The sequence below is a fragment of the Anastrepha ludens genome, chromosome 3 (assembly GCF_028408465.1).
Source record: "Anastrepha ludens isolate Willacy chromosome 3, idAnaLude1.1, whole genome shotgun sequence".
Lineage (NCBI taxonomy): Eukaryota > Metazoa > Arthropoda > Insecta > Diptera > Tephritidae > Anastrepha > Anastrepha ludens.
This window is the reverse complement of record NC_071499.1, coordinates 68,289,630-68,310,433: the sequence shown is the minus strand read 5'-3', so window position 1 is coordinate 68,310,433 and position 20,804 is coordinate 68,289,630. Positions and strand designations below refer to the sequence as shown.

The 20,804-nt window shown below is 36.6% G+C and overlaps 1 protein-coding gene across 1 annotated transcript in view; it reads right to left on the bottom strand.

Annotated features, from left to right (window-relative positions):
• Positions 1-1,179: 1,179 nt before the first annotated feature.
• The window catches only part of LOC128858171 (uncharacterized), a 70,843-nt gene continuing 51,218 nt past the window's right edge, over positions 1,180-20,804 (bottom strand). The window contains exons 3-8 of the mRNA XM_054094215.1: positions 15,830-16,623; positions 15,663-15,761; positions 15,490-15,594; positions 14,370-15,428; positions 13,365-13,433; positions 1,180-13,293 (exon numbers count right to left, since the gene is read on the bottom strand). Of these exons, the coding sequence (XP_053950190.1) occupies positions 12,291-13,293; positions 13,365-13,433; positions 14,370-15,428; positions 15,490-15,594; positions 15,663-15,761; positions 15,830-16,623 (3,129 nt within the window). The 3' untranslated portion in view covers positions 1,180-12,290. The remainder of the gene's footprint in view (positions 13,294-13,364; positions 13,434-14,369; positions 15,429-15,489; positions 15,595-15,662; positions 15,762-15,829; positions 16,624-20,804) is intronic.

Genomic DNA, 20,804 nt, shown 5'->3' with positions numbered 1-20,804 from the left:
GCTCAAGCATCACCTCCATCGCAGCTGTAGCGCTGATCCGCCGCACCCCCATCATGCACACGCATGCTAAGCGCTGAAGCTTCCCGAGTCCGGCACTCGAAGTGTAACCAATTAAAAGGGTCACACATTTAGTTTCGAAAATTACTTTTATTAAATTCAAAGTAAAAAATGTGTGAAAATAATACAAAATTAAGAATCAATTTAGTTTGCCTTGACTATGGCCTTAAGATGGTCCAGAAACGAATCGCAAGTTGCCCGAATGTGACTTGCAGGTGTTTCGGCCCACTCGTGGACAATGACTTTTTTCAGCGCCTCGAGACTGATGAATCCAAAGAAAATAATCCATCGGATTCGCGTCTTGTTAATTTGAGAGCCATTGTGGCGTTATGAAGCTCGAAACGTTGTTTTTTAGCAATTCTTGGTTCACTCGTGCTTCGTGAGACGGTGCCTGTTGAAAAGTCCACGGTCTGCCTTCGAAATGTTTGTCTGCCCACAGCTTCAAAGAAACCTCCAGAATACTTTCCCGATAATATTTCGCATTTACCTTGACGCCAGGCTCGATGAAAATGATTGGAGAGCAGCCATCTGCAGTTACAGCGGCTCAAAACATTACCTGTGGCGCATGCTGCCTCCTGGTGGCCAATTAATGACTCAAATTCTCGTATGAACGGTCGGTCAAATAAACCCTATTGTTTTGTGAGTTTACAAATTGCTCAATTTGAAAAATTCTCTCGTCAGAAAACACAATGTTCGGAAATTTACCGCTTTCGGCCAAGCGAAGCAACTCCTTCGTTCTCCCAAGTTATTGTTGTTGTAGTAGCATAAACATTCCCCATACATATATGGGGAATGCTGCTGAAGTGACAGTCCTTGGCCGGATATAAATCCGGATCGTTCCGGTAACGTAGAACCGACTGTCGTGGGAACGGTTCTCACAAGTCTGACTTGTTGCTGCTTTGATGTGAGATCACGCGTCTTTTGGATCTTGTAAGGCTTGACTTTAAGATCATTTTTCAGTATGCGGCGGATGCAACGGTCAGATATTTTCAGTTCTTTCGCCATTTGATTGGCATTTCGTCGGATATTTCGCTCAAGCCGCTTCTTCACTTCTTGAACCATTTCACGCGACGTTGCAGTCTTTTGATAACCACCTCCATTACGTTTCGCGATGCTACTCGTATCATTGAAACGAGTGATGGTGCGATAAACAAAAGCTTTATTTACTTTAAGGTGCCCGAGCTCACGAACAATCGCTGGCTGTGATTTTCCAGTCAAATATAATGCAATCGCACTATTACGTTTGAAATCCATCACGAATTTTCTTTTTTCGCGTTTACTCTCGGCAAGATGTTTCCGCTCGCTTGTAAACGATACTCTGGACTGTCATTTAGCCAACTAACAGACCGTTGACGCTTCCCGCACTGTCGAGAGAGTGGCTCTCGATGCCCAAGCAACCACTCCATATGTTATCATTGGTCTTATTATCATGATGTAATTGTGCGTTCATCTCAGGATTCTTGGGCTGCACGGTCTTCCTGCTAGACGTTTGCAGGTCGTGACAGCGTTTTGTGAATTTTACGCGCTTCATTGCTTAACGCTTAGCACATTTTCGACCCGTACGTACGCCATTCGAATAAAACACGCTTAATTCCAATACAAGGAAACATTTTATTTTTTTATTTTTATTTTATATTTATGGAATGTTAATAACAATATATGTATCTACGTACCATTGTTTGTATTTTTTTTTTTTTGTTTTTCAACAAAATAATATTTTGCATTTATTAAAGTAATTTCCCATTTTGTTACTATTGTTGGTGTTTTTGTTGAAGTTGTCCCTTTTAAAAGCTCTCTGCGTTTTCTTTTCACTACACAACTTTTAATATATTCTGTTAAAAACCTTACATTCAGGCACAACACTTTATGGTAGAAATGTTTATTGTTTTATATGGATGTATTGTTTGTTTGCATGGATGTGCATATTATTTGTATGTTTGTATATATATATATATATATATATATGATTCCACTTACGTATGTTTGTATATATTATAGTGCACATACCTAACCGTGCGCTTGTCATTTACACAGATATAAGGATATATTCTATATATATCTTTATGTATATTAATTATGCACATAGTAGGTATGTATACATTTATGCTCGTATGTTTGTATGTATGTACGCTAATGCCAGAAGAACATACAAGGCAATGCAATAAAAGAATTTTGCTAAAATTTTCTACATACGTGCACATTTCAATCTCATATACAGATACTTAATTATGTAAATTTACATGTACATATGAATGTATGTATGTATGTGTGTATGCATTTCATTGCCATTTTTTTTACTTACGAAACTATTTAGGTATATATGTATGTATGTATATGTATATGGTTATTGTTGCTCGTTAAAAATGATAAATGAACTATATTACTAGGTAATTATAATTATACAGTTCTTGTAAAATAAATATCAGTGCTTATAATCGTTAAAAGTTAAAATGAAAATAATCTGCAACGCGTTTGAGTGCTTGTAAATACATATGCATGTACATATGTATGTATATATATAGTATACATATATGTATGTATATGTGTTTAACGGGTTTCCTCAATACTCAATAATTCTGGGCATCTAAACAGTTGCCTTTTCATACAAGGTGGCGCAAAATTAATCACCCAATCGGTCCAAATAAAGATTTCCAGCACTCAAAATCGTTTTTTATTTAGTAAAAAAGTAATGCAAAAACCAATTTTGCGCCATCTATTATTCTATGCATGCAAAAATGTGGTTCAATTTGTGCATAAATTCAATAATTTTTCTAGCTGATGTACCAAGAAAATTGGTAAATAAAATTAAAAATGCAGTTGACTTTTAACAAGTTTAGTATCCAGCAACTTTACTCTGACTTATAACGGCGGATTGTTTTCATAAGAAGCATTTTCGTGGTAGAGCGAGAGCGCTGCTGGGTAAAACTACTAAGTGCCGACTGTAAGCAATAAAACAACAAATTTCAGACAAAGTCATTAGCCAGCAAACCTAGAAGTGATCGCCCACCTAAAATTTCTAAAAGAATTAAGCGATACACCAAAAAAGTTTTGTGGACAAAAGAGAAAAACATCCCTAGAAACCGACCACAATATTAATGAAACAGTACGGAGTTTTTTGAGAGGAAACGCATATAATAGCCAAGTGCCGAGAAAAAATTACTCATAAACGAAATTGAGAAAAAGAAACGGCTCGAATTCTAATTACAGTATGCCGACAAATCGACTGATTTCTACAAGAAGCTGTTGTTTAGTGATGATAGTAAATTGAATTTATTCGACTATGATGAAAGATTGAAAATATGGCGCAAAGCGAATTGGGCCTGCAACCGAAAAACCTTATCTGAACTGTGAAGTACGGCAGAGGTTCGGTGATGGTATGGGGATGTATGTAAGCGAATGGGGTCGATAAATTGCATTATTTTACACATTCTGAAATGCAATTTGAAAGAATCCGCAAGCACATTGGGTCTGAGTAGTGGATCGTATTCTCAACAGGACAACGTTCCGAAGTACCCGCCACATATACATAGTAAAGGAATGGTTGCTTTGTAACGTAGCAAAACAAGTCCATTGGCCACGCCAATCACCGAACCTCAATCATATAGAACATTTATGGGATGAATTCAGAGGTTAGGGGTAGTCAGAATTTTCACAAAATTTAATTTTTTCTTTTGCATTTTTTTAAAGTATAATATCTTAAAAACATTGTGAGAAAATTTGAAGTGAATCCGACAAATACTTTTCGAGTTATTCAACAATTAACACAGGGCGATCGGGTGCTCCGGTAAACGATAGCAAAACTTTAAATGCGATTTTCTCAAAACTGTGGTTTTCGAACTGGTGATCACTGTAACTTAAATACCGCTTGGAAGATTTCAATAAAATTTATAATGCTTGTGAAAAATATAAAAAACTCGTGCTTGATCGAAAGAATTTTTTTTCAAAATTTCGTATTTTTTTTAATTAATTGTCGGTTTTTTCTCGAAAATCTGAAAAATAATTCCTGAGGCCGCCATATTGTTAATGTAAAAAACACAAAATATAGCTTCGATCAGGCTCAAGATTATCTATTAATAAGACTAATTTCTCTTGTCCGATTGATTTAAGATGAATCTCCAAGGACTTGTGATGATCACCGCAAGGGACTTCTGGAGAAACGGGCTCCACACAAACAGCGCCAACTTTTACAATTATTAATTTTTTTTTTTGAAATTTTGCTAAAGTTAAGTCGAAACATGATGTATTAATGCTTTGTTTTTATTTTTGTAAAATAAAGCCATTGACTGCAAAAAAAAATTATTGAAAGTCATCATTTTTTCAGGCCTCTGACTACCCCTTAAAATAAAATAAATAAATAATTGGCGCTTACACTTTTTTAAGGTGTTTGGCCGTGCAATTTTAAGCCGACTCCGAACGGCAAATGTTTTTTAAGACGAGCTTTTTCAAGGCAGAAATACATACGGCTATGAATTAGAACAGCGAATAAGAACTTATAGCAAGAAACAAGAAATTAAGGATAGTTTGGAGTGTAAATGGAACCAAACAGCCATAGCAACAAAGAAAGAACAAAGAAGAAGTTGTTTTTCATGCAAAATCGGTTTAGGGTAGTAGCAGAGACAAAGGTAGACCCACCTAAATACTATCAAACCATTAGCATTAGTTATAAATAGATTTAAGTTTTTTTTTATACAGTACGTATACTTTTCTGTGCTGTGAATTCAGCGTAGTTCGTTTTTCTATAATATCAAATGCTCGTGTTCTTTAGCATTTCGTTGGGGTATTTATTTATTTTTTAAATAAAACGAATTATCTTCTAAACGCGTTATTTGGGAAGGGTACGTAAATGTGTGTGAATGGTATACAAAACTGGCACTTGCAAGTGATCAGCCTCAAGTCAAATACTATAATAAATCATAATTTTTGAATTTAAAAAACATATTTTCAAGTTTAAGTTCAATTAAAATAATTCTTTTATAAAAAATAAAGTTCCTGTAAAACTGACTGTCGCAGAATTATGACTTACTTGAACTTGACAAGTGCTTTAAAATTTCATTATTGAGAGCAAGTAAAGATATCTAAATAAAATAAAAAAATTGGCACGGCTTCGCTCTTCTTAACCGCTTAATGAATTTGACCGAACAGCACTCGCGTGCGGCGGACATATGTACTCTAATAGGGCCGTCACAATGGATACGTTCCGTCCTTTACGGCAACGAATTTGACTGAGAGCAAAATAGATTATGTGTATTTGAGTGGAAGGCGCCACATACCTGCCGTACGCCATGCCGGAATGCATAAGAATTGTCAACTTTCTACTTTTGGCGTACGACAAGTGCGACAAAAATGACAACTGTTTGAAGAAGAACAATTTTGTATCGGGCAAATTTTTATCGATGGTGTGTTTTTTATATCAAATTAAATGCAGAAAATAAATGCATGTTAAATGAGTTGAGTGAATTCAAATGTACCGTAATATTTCCGATATTTCCAATAAACGCTTGAAAGAGTAGAGAAAAGGCAAATTTTAACCAAGTTGCTCTGAAAAATGAATGTGTACATCCCGATCCCGATTATGGTCGCTTCAATAAGCATTAATTGGATTGGATATTTCACAACCAACAAAACCTGTTTATACACAACGAAATATGATATTTGTTCCACGACAAGAATATCTGTTGTTTTTTTTTTTGTTTATATGCGGCAATACTTAAATTGTGGTCAGTCAAATGCGTTGTCGCAACAGACGGAAACGGCCCATTGTGACAACCCTATAACGCACCAAACCGAGTGCTGCTCGCAAGGTGAATATATTAAAGGTGGCGTTGGTAAATCAGCTGAGTTGTTTTTTTTCTTTCGTTGTGGCTGTCAGCTCAGAATGAAACAAGGAAAATTGATTATTTGTTTTCTAGTTTCTCAATACTTTGCTTTGACAATAAAACGTACAGAACAGTGTTGTTGGGCTAGTGACACCACCTTTAATGAATGCGCCTTGGTTGCTCGCAGGTTTCGACATGTTTGTATTACATACGATAAATGAACGAATCGTGTTTGCCAATTGGTACTTGGCATTGGTTATTTTTATTTTCAAACAATATAAACTTTTTAAATACAAAATAAAAAGCCCTGATGTTTTTGGTTACATTTTTGTGAAAAACCCCCGAGCGTCATGTGGTTAACTATGAAAAGTTCCAAAAAAGCGCAATAAACGACATAATAGACAAAAACAAATAGAGGATAAATCAAGTGAATTATTTTTAGTTATCGAGTTGATATTTTAGTAGCAGCGCAAAATATATCTTTTAAATTTTTGGGGAACGCTGCTGGCTTGACAGCCCTTGGCCGGCTACAGCTTTGTACGAACCAATTGGAAAATTACTGAATTATCCTCGAACCGTCATCCGATTTAAAACACCTTTTGCAGTTTCAATATGTATGAGAAAACCCAGAATGTAAATATGTATATACATACTTATGTACACCATTGATTCATATATGTATTTACATACTAGCATGTAATTTAATCGAATTTAATACACGTTTTTCGCATTGGAAAATAAATAACATTAAAAAATAATAAAGTAATTAAATATAACTAATGCTGATATTTGAAAATGAAAAAATCTCACATAAAATAGAAAAAAATAAATAAATAAAAAGTAAAACTAAGATAAAGTGAACAAAAACTGGTGTGGTTTCTGTCGATAGCTTCGATTACAGCGTTTCATTTATACATACGCATGCACATACGTACATAAGTCGATGCGATACTTCATTTGCTGCTTGTTTCCGACATTACTTTAATAAATAATTTCATAAGAGCACGTAAGTATATATAAATGTCTGCAGTTCGTATAATTTCTTTCCTTTTGTTACATATGTTTGTTTGTTTGTCTCTTTGTTTTGTCTTAGCATACCTATACATATTTAAATATGTATGCTTCCTTGTATATGTTTAACAATTAATGCTTAACACTATATACATATATAAGCCTTTATACTCTTCGTATGTGTAGTTCACATACTTAATACTTTCTCTATACATACATACGAGTATTGTATTTGTATTTGTAATGTACATGTAATTTTTTTTTAATTTCACGGATGTATGTAAGTATACTACTATGCACTTGATTTTAAACTTATGTGCATATGCATATGTAAGCTTGAGAGCAGCCATTTTGCGGTATTTGCCAAATTAATGTTTGGGTCAACAGATTGAACATATGTACATTTGTATGTTCTCTTGTATTATATTATTTATATATCATATGTGTATATGTATGTATGCTTGTGTGTATTTTATTTAATTGCACTTTAAGGCTTAATTCTCACTGATTAATGTTGTATAATAACTATGCGCCCCTAAACTGTAGCATTTGTGTTTTTTACTTTGTTCTTGGTTTTGTTTTTGTTTTATTAGGCTTACAATTTATTGCCATCAATGAGTTTGTATGGATGTATGTATGTGTTTAAAAATGCTGAATTTTTGCAAATTAAAATAATAAACTATAACATTAAAATGAAATATGTAAAACAACGGAATATTTCTTCTTTTTTCTTTGTTTGCTCAAAGCTGCCAGTTGGTATGAAAGTGAATTTTCGAAAGTCTTCATAGAAATAATAATAGCACTGATCGACAAGATTGTTGCCACACGGAGTCTGTATGCTAATTATTACTTTACTACATAACCTTATTTTAAAACAGAAATATTTTTTTTCCGTCGCCCAGAGATTTGTTGCGACACACAGTGCGGCCGATTCCCGAAAAGCTGGCCAAAACTCAAAAAATTAAGTAATTGATTCAAAATTTCTTACTCGGGGGTTGTCGGGGTCGCTGATTACGAATTTGATCTTAAAATTTTGAAAATCCACCCCCTTCCACCCCTATTGGCCACCCCCTCACGTGAAATAGCGTATATTCAAGAACATAATCAAGATGCATGTAAATTTATATGTTTTCGGGGTCGCAAGGTAGCAAGTGGTAGCAGCTGAATCTTGTTTTATTCAGTAACCATTACTTTTTTGAGTAACCTTTAATAGGTTTCAAAGCAGCATATGACGGCGTTGTATTACTATACAGTTTGAAAACTCAAATTTTATAAACAAAATTGCAAAAAATGTATCTACGTATTGCTGCAGCTAAAAATTTTGTGTCGAGGTATTGATATGTACTAAAGATTTCTCGTATTTTACTAACCTTCCGAAGATGATTCCATTTGGTTTTGTTCAATTTACTCCATTACAAAATCTTTCAAATGTGTACAACTTTCACTATTCATCGACAGTAATACGATGCTCAAACGAAGGCCACGTTGCGACTGAAAATACAGAGGATACTTAGGGTACAGGACGTTGCTATGAACGGTTTTCACTACTCAAGGCATTACTGTAGCCAACCCAAAGACAAAAAAACTCTATCTAGAAACTTTTTTTTTCGACTTTTGGCCAGCTTTTTGGGAATCGGCCGCACTGTGTAATTTTGAGCTTATACCGGAATTTAAATGGCTGGGTGTAGTACTCAGCATAAATAAAGACCATCCTTATCAACGCAAGATCGCATGCAGGCAGCTAACAGAGCATATTTTGGGCAAACTAAACTTATGAAATCTTCCTTGATATCACAGGAAAACTGCAGATGTACAAAATTATCATAAGACCGGTTCTAAACTACGGTTGGGAGACATGGATCCTGCGATTTGAAAGAAAAATTCTTAAGAAAATATTCGACCCCATACGATTAGAAGACGCACCGAAGATGGTTACAAGGCGTAGAAGATGATATACGAAAAATGAGAAGCCCACAATATAGAGCGACAGCGGAATGTAGAGATAAATGATAGAGGAGGCAATGCCTATGCCGCACCGTAATGCCAGTATGATGATGGTGAATCAGGGTTATCGTGATTATTTTGGTTTTTTGTAATTTTTTAGCATCACATATACATTCTGTACGATATGCGAAAAAAACCTTACAGGCGGAGCAAAAAGAACGCGAAGAATGGCTTGCTGATTGCTACTTTTGGCTAATTGCCTAATATAAATGGAATGAATAAGGCGCCAAAACAAACAAACAAATATTCACTTTTTATACATCAACCTCGAATTTTTTTACGATAAGTTAGAAGACATTGGCAATTAACATTGAGAAAGGCTCCATCAGGATATAACCAGCATGGAAAAACGATACAGCGGCAAATGGGGTGCTCTGATGTTGGAAGTTTAATTTTTGACACTTGCAAGTGATCAGCCTCAAGTCAAACACTACAGAAAATCATAATTTATGGATTTTAAAAATATGTTTTCAAGTTGTAGTTCAAGTAAAATAATAAAAATTTATAAAAAAAAAATTTTAATAAAAAAAAAAATTCCTGTCCTAATGGGTGACACATTTTTCCTACACCTGTTTTCGTCCTTAGGGAGTCAAAGTAAGGTAAAAAATACCATATATAAAGCGCATATGACAAATTAAAAGTAAGTTTTTGTCGATCAGTGTAATTATGGTGTAGGTTTTATAACTTTATATCGCTTTCGAACAACATTGGCTTTCATGAGAAGTGCTTTGCCTCTCAAACTGAGACTTGTTCTATTTTTTGGATCAGTTGCGGTAGACGGATTCGTATACGCCTAAGGGATTTAACTCCAGCAGCGTTCCGCAAACATTTATGGGGAATGTTTATGCTGTTACAATAACAACAACGCCATCAGAAATGTTCAGGTAAAGAAATCATAAGTCTAGAATGACTTGGAACCTCTAAAAAATTAAAACCTTTTTTTATCATTTATAATCCGAAACTTTTAAATTTTATGTCAAGCTTAGCCTCAATTTGCTATGGGAAAATCAGAAACAGTAACAGTTCTTTTTTTTTGTATATTTTAATGCATATATTTTTATTCTAGGCATTTGAAATAATAAGATTTTTAAATTTTCATCTTCAATCTCATAAAGCTTGTGCTATTTTTTATTGATAATATACCGTTGCAGCAGGTGGCAAACATTAACTAATATGACTATTTCCCCCTTTATCTTTTACCCGAAACAAATCAAAATTTTACACTAAGGAGCTAAGCAAAAAGTACATATTGGCCGGTGTTACCGAATTTCAATGCGTTAATGGCCCTACTTGCGTGCTAGGATTGTACTGCAACTTAATAATTTTCAAGTATTGGAAGTGTTGTTTTTTTCGTTTTTGTTATACATTTGAGGCGTAAATTAAAATAAACTACAAACACTTCCATTCACTTTCATACAAGCTTGTGATTTTTCGGCCTTTTTGTTACTTAGCCAGAAAAGTCGTTATTAGCAGAACTAAACTGTGTTGTAAATCGGACGGATATCTGTACCTATAACGTTTATATGTAAGTATGTAGTCATACACAAGTCTAAATCAAAAGGAATTCATTTGAAACATTTCTCTACAATTTTGGATTGCATGATTTCAAGAATTTTGGAAATTCAACAACTATGGCGTATGCTTTGCGTATTAAAAAATAATCGTATGCTTACAAAAATGTTGATATTCTATAAGGCAGATACGTTGGGACCGGTGATAACATTTCAAAAATTTTTAATTTTATTTTTGCTCATATCAAATGATATGTGACGGCACAAACGTTTTTCCGTATTTCCATAAACAAGAAACTGTGAGAAAGGTACGTAAAGATTTAACTAACGTTTTTAGTTTGAATTTGTAGCAAAAAAAATTTTTTTTTTATACATTGTAAGCGGTAAATATTTCCATGAATTATCTTTGCACATTCAACTTAAAACTTATTGAGTAGACACTTATGTATATCTGTAGACTTTTGAAAAAAATAACTTCTCTGACTTTAACAGGTTTTGATTAGACTTAGTTTAATAAATTATGTTCTTACACTGAAAACTTTAGTAGTTGTATGCAAAGCCAGTTTTATTAAAATGGACTCCTAAATTATACATACATATAGCGAGAGAAAAGATTAAACATCTCGGCCTGGTACGACCATAAGAAAGGCACATACGCTCAGCTTAACCCAGCTGCATCTTATATTCACTGAGACAACTGGGTTCGGATGGGGTATTGTAATGAGTTAAGGGCATAAAAGACCATTTTATCCAAATACAAACCTCCCATTGTTCTATACTATTCTATTCCCTTTGTGGAACAACATCGAGATGCACGCCAAAAAAACAGAGGAAGGAGGAGCTCGGCCAAACACCTAGCAGTAGTGCTAAGGTAAAAAGTGCTAAGTCGATTTAAGCGGAGTCATCAGAAGTCTACAGATACGTATGTATGTAAATTGAATTCCTGAGAATTCAACTCGAGCATTACGCAATTTTAGTCACATTTAAAAATGTTCTACAAATGCTTAAAAATAAATTGAAAAGGCTTTGCAATTACAGCATTTTCAACGTTTAATGAAGAGTTACAACAAAACAAAAATAATATCTGTAAGTAACTATTACGTACAAGAGTCTGATAATGTCTTTATATGTCTATCAATCTAGTCTTTCAAGTGCATTCTTAGTGTAATATTTAGGTAAACCTTTAATTACTTATTACCTATAAACTTAACTTCCTTTTTCTGATGGACATTTCTTTTTGTTAACATAAAATAAATACACATTTAGCTGCATATGTACTAAAATATAAGTGTATGGAACAAAATTTACGTATGTATGCGTACATAAAATGGAAGCTGTCTTTGCCATTTAATGGCTTAAATTTTTTTTTTTTCAAGTACTGAACTTGTGCAATAATTCAATAGTGGATATGCTAAGTGGCGTGTGTAGAAAAAAAAATTGGAATGCTTTATCCATTAGGAGTTTTTGTGTTTAATAATACAGCTGATTAATGACTCACTTCATACTAATTCTAATTCTAGTATCATCCCTGCAAATACTGCATCTTTACTTTTTGCATATACATTGTTATGAACTCTAAACTTTTTCACCTTAAAACTCAATTTTATAAATACTTTTAAGATTAACTATAATTGTGCAATTAATCAAGACACTACTTGAAACTCGAATACTTTTTACTATACTTGTCTAACTTTGTTCACTTTTTTATGTGTATTTTAAGTATTCGTATACTGTATGTTGCCTCGAAAAGATACTGTTTAATTCATTTGTATGTGTGCGTGTGTATACAACGCAACGTGCGTTTACGCACGTATATGTTTGTATAATCTTTGTTCAAAATTTTACGCTAATTTAATAGCTGAACTTTTTTTCTTGACACTTCGCTTCTGGTTCATCGCGTAAAGGCACTAAGAAAGTGTGCGCCACCCATGTCGAATTGATGGTCATAGCCTTCATCGGCAGAGTTTGGTGGATGCACCAGATTGCCGGCTATGGCACTCACCGCTTTCAGCTGCTCTATGTCTACCATCATTGGTGGCTTATCGCCCGGCTTCCATCGTCGATGTATGCCCATGGATTTGAGTTTTTGACATACGGACGATGGCGAAATTGGAAAGCCTTTCTCGGCAAGACGCGCAGATACTTTCCAATACTGAATATTACTGTCTTCGCGTATGAGCTCGAGTATTTCTCGTGTGATTTCCTTATCGCGTTGCTCTCGCTCGGCCGCTTTCAAACGACGTCGTGGATGCACAAATTTCACCGTGGCTGCCGCGGTGGTACTGGTAGCAGGTTGTTCGTATCGTGGCGACGATGATGGTTGTGATGTCGCATAATGCTGCCCATTTCGTCCCTGGTCTTGTTGAGACTGTTGTTGTTGTTGATCTTGTAGTTGCTGGTGTTTTTGAATATTTTGTTGTGCCTTTAACGTTTGTTGTCTTTGCAGCAAACGCAAGCGGTCTTGTTGTTCTTGTTGTTGCTGCTGCTGCAATCGTTTTTGCTGTTGCTGATGTTGTTGCTGTTGTTGCAATTGTAACTGCTCCTGACGGTATTTCTCTTGTTGCAGTTGCTGTTGCAATAGCAATTGATGAGCCATCTGTTGTTCCACGCTTTCCGATACTGCACTTCCAGTCGTTTCACCGCAAACACTCGACCCATTTGAAGCACTACGCCCGTCTCTCTTGTTGCGATACGACAGAGGCAGTCCTTTGACAATGGCATCGCGCACCTTCCAAGCTGTCATCTGCGAAACGTTGAGAGCGCGTGCTATCTCCATGGTGGATGAATTCTGCGCGACGAGCGTCTTGGCCATCGCGTATTTCTCATCATCAATGAAAACGTTCGGCTTACGCGGCTTCTTTACCTGACCTGCTGTTGTTGACGTCGAAGTCCGCCTTTTAGTAAATCACAAAAGATGTTGCTTTAGATTCTGACAAATAAACGATTTTAAAGAAATGTCGCTTACATGCTCTCCGATTCATTGCTTTGTGCGCCTTGGATGGGACGAATGGATAAATTCACTGGGAGTTGATGTCTGAAAAAAGTCAATAATTGGTGAATTAGTCAATTACATCGTTGAAAGTTATTCTATATTGCTGTTGTTGTAGCAGTTTACAAAACTCCGCAAAGGGCAGTGAAGTCTGTTCCGTGTTCGTCCATACTCTTTCTAAACGGTGGGACCAGATGGAAAGAGGTTTTAGATGCGTGCGTTTAAGGAGTCATATGATGAAGTTGTTAGTATCAGGTGGGGTATCTTCACAAACCGGGCATATGTTGAGTATGTTTGCGTCAAATTTGGACAAGAAGAAGTTTAACCTGCTTCAACATCTCACGAGAGCATCTGAAGCTCGAGAGGAGTATTTATGCTGCTCTAGTGAGCTTCAGGAAATTGTGAGGATTAAATTGTGGTCGCTTTGGTGAGGCACCGGTGCATTGAGCGAACTATAGTGAGAGAAGCAGAGGTCCACATACAGTGTGGGCTGTTTTCCTATGAGCTTTAAGGTGGCTCCACCCACGGTTACATCTAATCGAAGTTGGGTTGAGAGAGAAAATTCTTTGGTAAACTTAGTAGTAATATACGTGTGTACTTCGGATCCATGATTTGGCTCGATGCCAGCACAGATCAGAAGTATTAGGAACCATCCGACTACATAAAGATGTTCCAGTGACGAAAAACACAACCTAAACAGGGTTAGTTTACTAAGCTCGGGAAATCCCCGAATCATTCCGGTACATGGAATCGGCTGTCATGGGAATCAGTTATTCTACGCCCCACGTACTCGTATTAGATAGTAATGATGTCGACAGTGCCGCATGTTGGTTGAAGGGAATTCATAATTGTTGAATTTTAAGTGAAAAATAAAACCAACACTGGCACCAAATTTGTGAATGTGATCAGGGTTGTCATAATTCGGTGCGATTATCTATGGAGCACAATAAAGAAAGAGGAAAATGTGTGACTTATACTTACATAGCGGCAGAAACTGTGGACGGAAATTGATTTATAACTGGCAAATTCGGCTGAGCAACATCTTCTTTACCATGATTTGACAATTGTTGGCGATGATCTGTAGGATCCTTGCTTCTTATATGTCCTGGCGTTTCAGTACCATGCATTAGTTGGTGAGAAAGAGCTGTGCTTGTTTGAATTTGTTCTTGCTTTATTTGTGGGTGCTGCAGTTGATACTTTTGCTGTAGTTGATGTTGTTGTATTTGTAGTTTCTGTGCTTCACTTTGTTTAGCGTTTTCAGCATCATCATTTTTTTCAACAGAATTATCAGTCTCTTCATCTTCATCATCATCATCATCGTTGCCATCGTTTTGATCTTCATTACCGTCGTCGTCATCATCGTCGTCATCGTCATCATCGTCATCGTCATCATCATCATCATCGTCGTCATCATCGTCATCATCATCGTCGTTCGCATTATTCGCTTGTTCTTGCTGTTGCAATTGCAGCAGTTGTTGCTTCATTATTTTACTATTACCAGATAGATCCGGTTCTTCAATGCGTAGCTGCTTGTCCACTGTTAGGCCATACTGTTCTGAATAAATTTGTTGTCGAGACATTTGTAATGTTCTACTGTGCGCCTCATTATTTTCCCCCTGCTCTCCATGGGCTGCCTCATTATTTCGCGTAAAACCCACCTCTGCATCTACATCTTCCTCGGACTCATCATCACTCTCTGATTTCTCTTGCTTCACCATACACTCAACATGAGCGACTTGTTCGGTTTGTTGTGCGAAAGGATATGCCTGCGGTAGCTGCTCAGTACTGTCTGCTACCATAGGTTGAGCCGCGGTTTCATCACCCTCTTCACCATTGGTGTCGATGACGCGCTCATGCAGACTCACCCCATTCACAAGACTCTTACGCAAACGCCAAGCAAATGTTCGAGAAATATTCAGCTCGTTGGCTATGACGGTAGTAGTGGCCTCGCGCAGAATTAGCTGCTTCGCCAAAGCAATTTTCTTCGAATCCAGCTTGATACGAGTACGTCCCTTGCGTTTGCTATTGGCTATATGAATTCTATCAGAAAAAATACTTGTTTATATGTATATACTTTTTCTTTTTCATTATTCTCACTCACTTTCTGTTATGCAGGTAAAGCGCATTCTCCGGTTTTCGTATGCCAACGCGTTTCGGAAAGTTGTTGTATTCCACTATATTCTGCTTCAGAAGCTGCTGCAACGGCCTGCAATCATACACATTCGCAATTATATTGTACATCGCAAAATAAAATTAGTAAACTATTTATCTTACATTTTGGCAGCCCGAGATGGACAGCCCGTGCGTTTATGCCAACCTAAATGATGTCCAGTGGGAAATAAAACATGACAATCAGAACACTGCATCGGACGGCTAAAATAAAATAATTTATATTATTTAGTAATTCTTCTTTCCACCAAAATCGTAAAATTTGCGCTCACGTTTGATTGCGTCGCTTTTTGACGCAACGTCCGCGCCGCACGTGCTTCTCCAGGAATCGCTTATAAAAGTATGTCTTTTTGCAATTCGTGCACTCATATACAGGGCCCTGTGTGCCATGTACGCTTTGCATGTGTGCCTTGAGAATCTGTTTCATTTCGAAAATTTGGAAGCAGTCAGGACATTGGTAGCCACGCAATGCAGATTGTTCGACGCCGCCGTACGCCGGCATGTTATCGTTGTTGCTGCCACCGACGGGCCCTTCGTCGGACGGTGTTAACATTTCGACTTCAGGTATGAGCGGTAGCGGATCCTCATCATCGTCAGCGCAAGCGTCCGAATTTCCTCCGCTATTGCTAGCTCCCGCGCCCTTATGGGAACCATTTATTTTGCTTAGCTGCTGTTGCATGTACTCGTGCATTAGGCGTATCGAATGGAAATCGAATGGTTGCTTGCAATAAGGAAACTTTATTTCTCCATCATCTTCTTCGGTCATTGCACTATTAGGATGTCCGCTGGCACTGATATGTGGATGGTTCGGCTGTTCTTCACAGTCGCTCCCGCCATAGCTTTCCATTGCGGCCACTTCGGGAACTTGATCGGTGGAGTCGACTTCTGGTTGCACGGACGCCACATGATTCCCAACCGAAGTCCTACTCTCGAACTTTTGTATGAGCAGTTGCTGTCGAAAGAAATTATCGGCATCTTCGCACTTCTTCTTGAAGAGACACGCAGAAATCGCGTTTTTGGCACATGTCACACACACTTGTTGCGGGAGGGTGTCACCTTTTTCAATCTGTAACAAAGAAATATATTTACAAATACTCGTAAAAAAACGGAATAGGTTCTGGAGAATGTTCGTAATACAAATGGCTATGCAAATGAATATGTTCGGTTCTACTTAAGATCTTAAACAACTCCAATGTGGAAAAGCGGGTCATGTGCCTGGAATATCTGGTGCCTTAGTGGAGAATTTGTGTCCAGTCAGACCGGTTGGTATTCTCATAAGAAGGCTAACATCACCACCATCCTAGGGATGCTACAGTCAAGATAACGTAAGAAGGACATTGGACACTCTGATGGACGAGCATCTCCCCACAACCCACATCAAAACGAATCAATCTAGAACTAGATCGCTTGGGGCGCACTCATGAGCGCTAGATCACCAGGAAGGACTGGGCGAAAAAGGACTTGTATGCAGGAGGTTGCTCTCGCTTATCAAACAACACAACACCACACTTTCTTGGCTCCCCGACCAGTCTGGAGTGGAGGGAGGGTAATGAAAGAGCGGATGAGTGTGCAGGGAAAGGCTCTGAACTTGACCTTCAACGAGTGGTAGAGGACATAAGCATTCCTCTAAACGAACTGTATGCTGCGATTGACTTGAGCGTAATTGCGAAAACCAATAGAAAGTGGCCTTTGACTACTAACTACAAGGCGCTTTTCGATACGTCTGGCCAAAACTGAATCTTAAAAGGGCAAAATGCGTGTTTGGATTCAACAGATCAACTACCAGTGTCAAATATATTGGCGATTATTTATTTGAAGACCTAGGAAAATGTCTCACTGGAGGGCCTATTTACCTTCTTAAAAAGATCTAAGTGGTTTAAGCAACTTAGTTAGGGGATGAAAATCAAATATAGGTATCACAATGGGCCTTGCGGCCACCGAGTGTCTTGTCTTATACAAGCGAACTGACTAACCTAACCTAACTGACACAATTCAGTGGGTTGTATGATGTAAAATCAATTCGATTGCTTTGGATCACTAGTATCGTTAAACGCCTTTCGGTGGAATTTTACCCTTATATCACAAATAGCCTAAGTAACAAAAGGCTTGTATCATTGTGGATGGAAGCTAGCCTCGCGATGGTCAAAACCCATTGACAGTTACGGTAGAGTATCGATAGTTGCATACCTATACCTAGATAGTTGACTGATAATATCGTTATCCGGGCAACGACTTCTCGAATATTAGCCTCAAGATATTTTTAAGTGGCTGGCAGAACTTAATGCAGCCGCAGGGAAAACAATCGAGAGGTGTAAAATCGCATGATAGCAGCGGCGAGTTGATACGGTCAACAAATTCCATCTGCAGCAAGACCACTTGTATGCCAGAGCATTGATTTTACTTTTCAATTTGCGTGAACCGTACAACGGAAAAGTGGTAAATTATACTTAAATTTTTGACAGTTCAGTTGGATGCCATAAATATCTCTGACTGTTGCGGAGATATCTTAGATGGAAAAACATACAAAGCTGCATATGTAAAATTGTGCGCCGATAACTTACGAAAAACTGAAGGAAAATCAATTTGTGGAAACAAATACCTTCGAATTTTTAACATTTTTGTAAATACCTATACGCACTTCACAATATTTCGTAATAATGGATAAGCAAACATTCAATGGGGTAAGCTTCAACCAACTAGAATAAGCAAAATCTTGAAAATTAACGTTTACATACTAACATTTTAAGAAATTAGCGTAGCCTAGAAATATTATTTATTATTGACTTAGTAGTATAATTGTCAGTGACGCCTATGAAAGATTGGTATGTATGTAGGTATGTACAACTCCGTTCGAAAAAATGGCAGTGACTTATAGCAAACATTTTTCTTTTCAAACGGGGTTGAGGTCATGAGCTGGCCGGCTCAGTCACCTGCCCTCAGCCCCATTGAAAATCTTTGTGCAGATGTCAAAGCAGCTGTAAGCAAAGAGAATCTCACAAATATCAAAGAGCTCTGGAAGGTGCTGAGAAAAGCGTAGAAGGTTTGATAGACTCTATGCCGCGTAAGTGCGCAGCAGTACAGCATAACAAGAGCCAATGGACGGAATATTAATACATTAAGTCTTATTTTGTGTTGTAAAATGAATTCATTTATGATTTATTTTTGATGTAATACGCGAACTACTGCTATTTTTAATCACAATCAAAATGTTTCTTTTCACACATGCTTGCTTTTACAAAAAAAGGAGTACTGTATTTTTCATTGATAACTTTTTTCTTACCAAGTGGGTTGGTGCGTGACTACCATTCGGATTTCACAGAGAGAACGTAGGTTCGAATCTCGGCGAAACACCAAATTAAGAAAAACATTTTTCTAATAGCGGTCGCCCCTCGGCAGGCAATGGCAAACCTCCGAGTGTATTTATGCCATGAAAAAGCTCCTCATAAAAATATCTGCCGTTCGGAGTCGGCTTGAAACTGTAGGTCCCTCCATTTGTGGAACAACATCAAGACGCAAACCACAAATAGGAGGAGCTCGGCCAAACTCACAAAAAGGGGGTACGCGCCAAGTATACATATATACAATATATATATATATATATATATATACATTCAAACAAAAATTTTAGATGAAATCTTGTTCTGAAATATTTTTTCTTCGATAGAAATTTCGATTAGTTGAGTTGCATGAGTGTAAAATCTAACATGGATTTATATTAGTAAAAAATACACACAAGTATACCTATAGAGTACATATGTAAGTCAATAAAAAAAATTTACTATATTATATAATCTTGACCAGCATTAAAAATAAAGAAAAAGTTGCATTTTTTTCGAAATAAGTGTGTATTATGAAATGAAGAAGCAATTTATAATTTAAGAACAAGAGTGATCTTTATATTAAAAGTTGGCAAAGAAAAAACCCGTTCCAACAACAAATTACTTTAAAGAAAATTTTGTTTTTTTACATAACCTCAATCTATAACTACGTTTTTTTTGTAACTACTGACCATCGTTCCGGTAGCACATGTGTTGGAATATTCTCAGGTAAAGGCAACCATTTGCTCTTCGCAAAAAATGTGGTGCTTTTTTATACCCAAAATACGAAAACTTTTAAGTTTGGGGTTTGTTGCTTTTTTTTAATTCAAAGCCGAAGCTGTAAGTAAAAAAAATTTATTATTAAACAAAATAATGTTAAAAAAGGTCACTTTGAGAAGATTTTAGTGGTAATGAAAATTTGTTGGTTCTTGTAAAATTTGATATTTTAAAAGTGAAAATTTAATTTGTTGCTCCTTTTAAGGTTATGTTAGAATATTAAATCTTCTTCTCTCAACTCTTCTTAACATTGAAAACCTTTTTACACATTTTAAAAATCGTTTGACTTTACTGAATGCGAATTAAAACCATAGAGGTATAATCGTTTCTTCCGGTCCTCAATCCTTTGTGCGACATAGGGCATCAAGAGGTGTATTCATACTAAAAATAAGCAACAAAATACCAGAAAATACTGAAGAAACCATAACGACATTTTTACGAAAAGGGTACCTTAGCTTGTTACATAACCTGAAATATAGCAAAAAAGTCGTTCCCTTAACAAACGACACACATTTATTTAAAAACGCACATTTTAAAGACAATTTGTCACACAAACAAAGTTTTTTAAGTAATTCAATAAAAATTTCGTATTCTATTTTCTTTTAATGGGCATTTTCGTGCGTTTTTTATATCCAAAGCTAAGCAACACTGCAGTAGCGAGAGAGAGATTTGACTGCTGAAAGCAGAACACCAACCATAACCGCAACCGCGGGCAATGCGGGCAGATGTTACAAAAAGTAAAGCTAAATAACACTGAGTGAGTTATTGAACTAATTTTTAAAAAATGTATGTTTTACAAAATTATAAACATTACATTTTAATTAGAACGGGCTAGAAAATTTCATGAAGAAAGAACTAAAACTCCGAGACTAAATAACATAAAAAATGTTAAATCAAGTAATCTGGTCATACTGGTGCTAATACGATGCGACTCATTGTCAAATTTGCTGAGCGCAAAGTAACGGTACCACGATAGGCGCCATCTCATTATTCTTTCCATCATGGGTAAATACATTCCAAGTGACGTCAGCCCATGAGCTGATTCCGTCAAATTCGCTCAGAGCCGAATAACGGTATGTGAAAGAGCACACCTTTAAAAATCTTTCTACCATGTAAATAAATCTGATATTTTGAAAAACCATTCAAGGTGCGA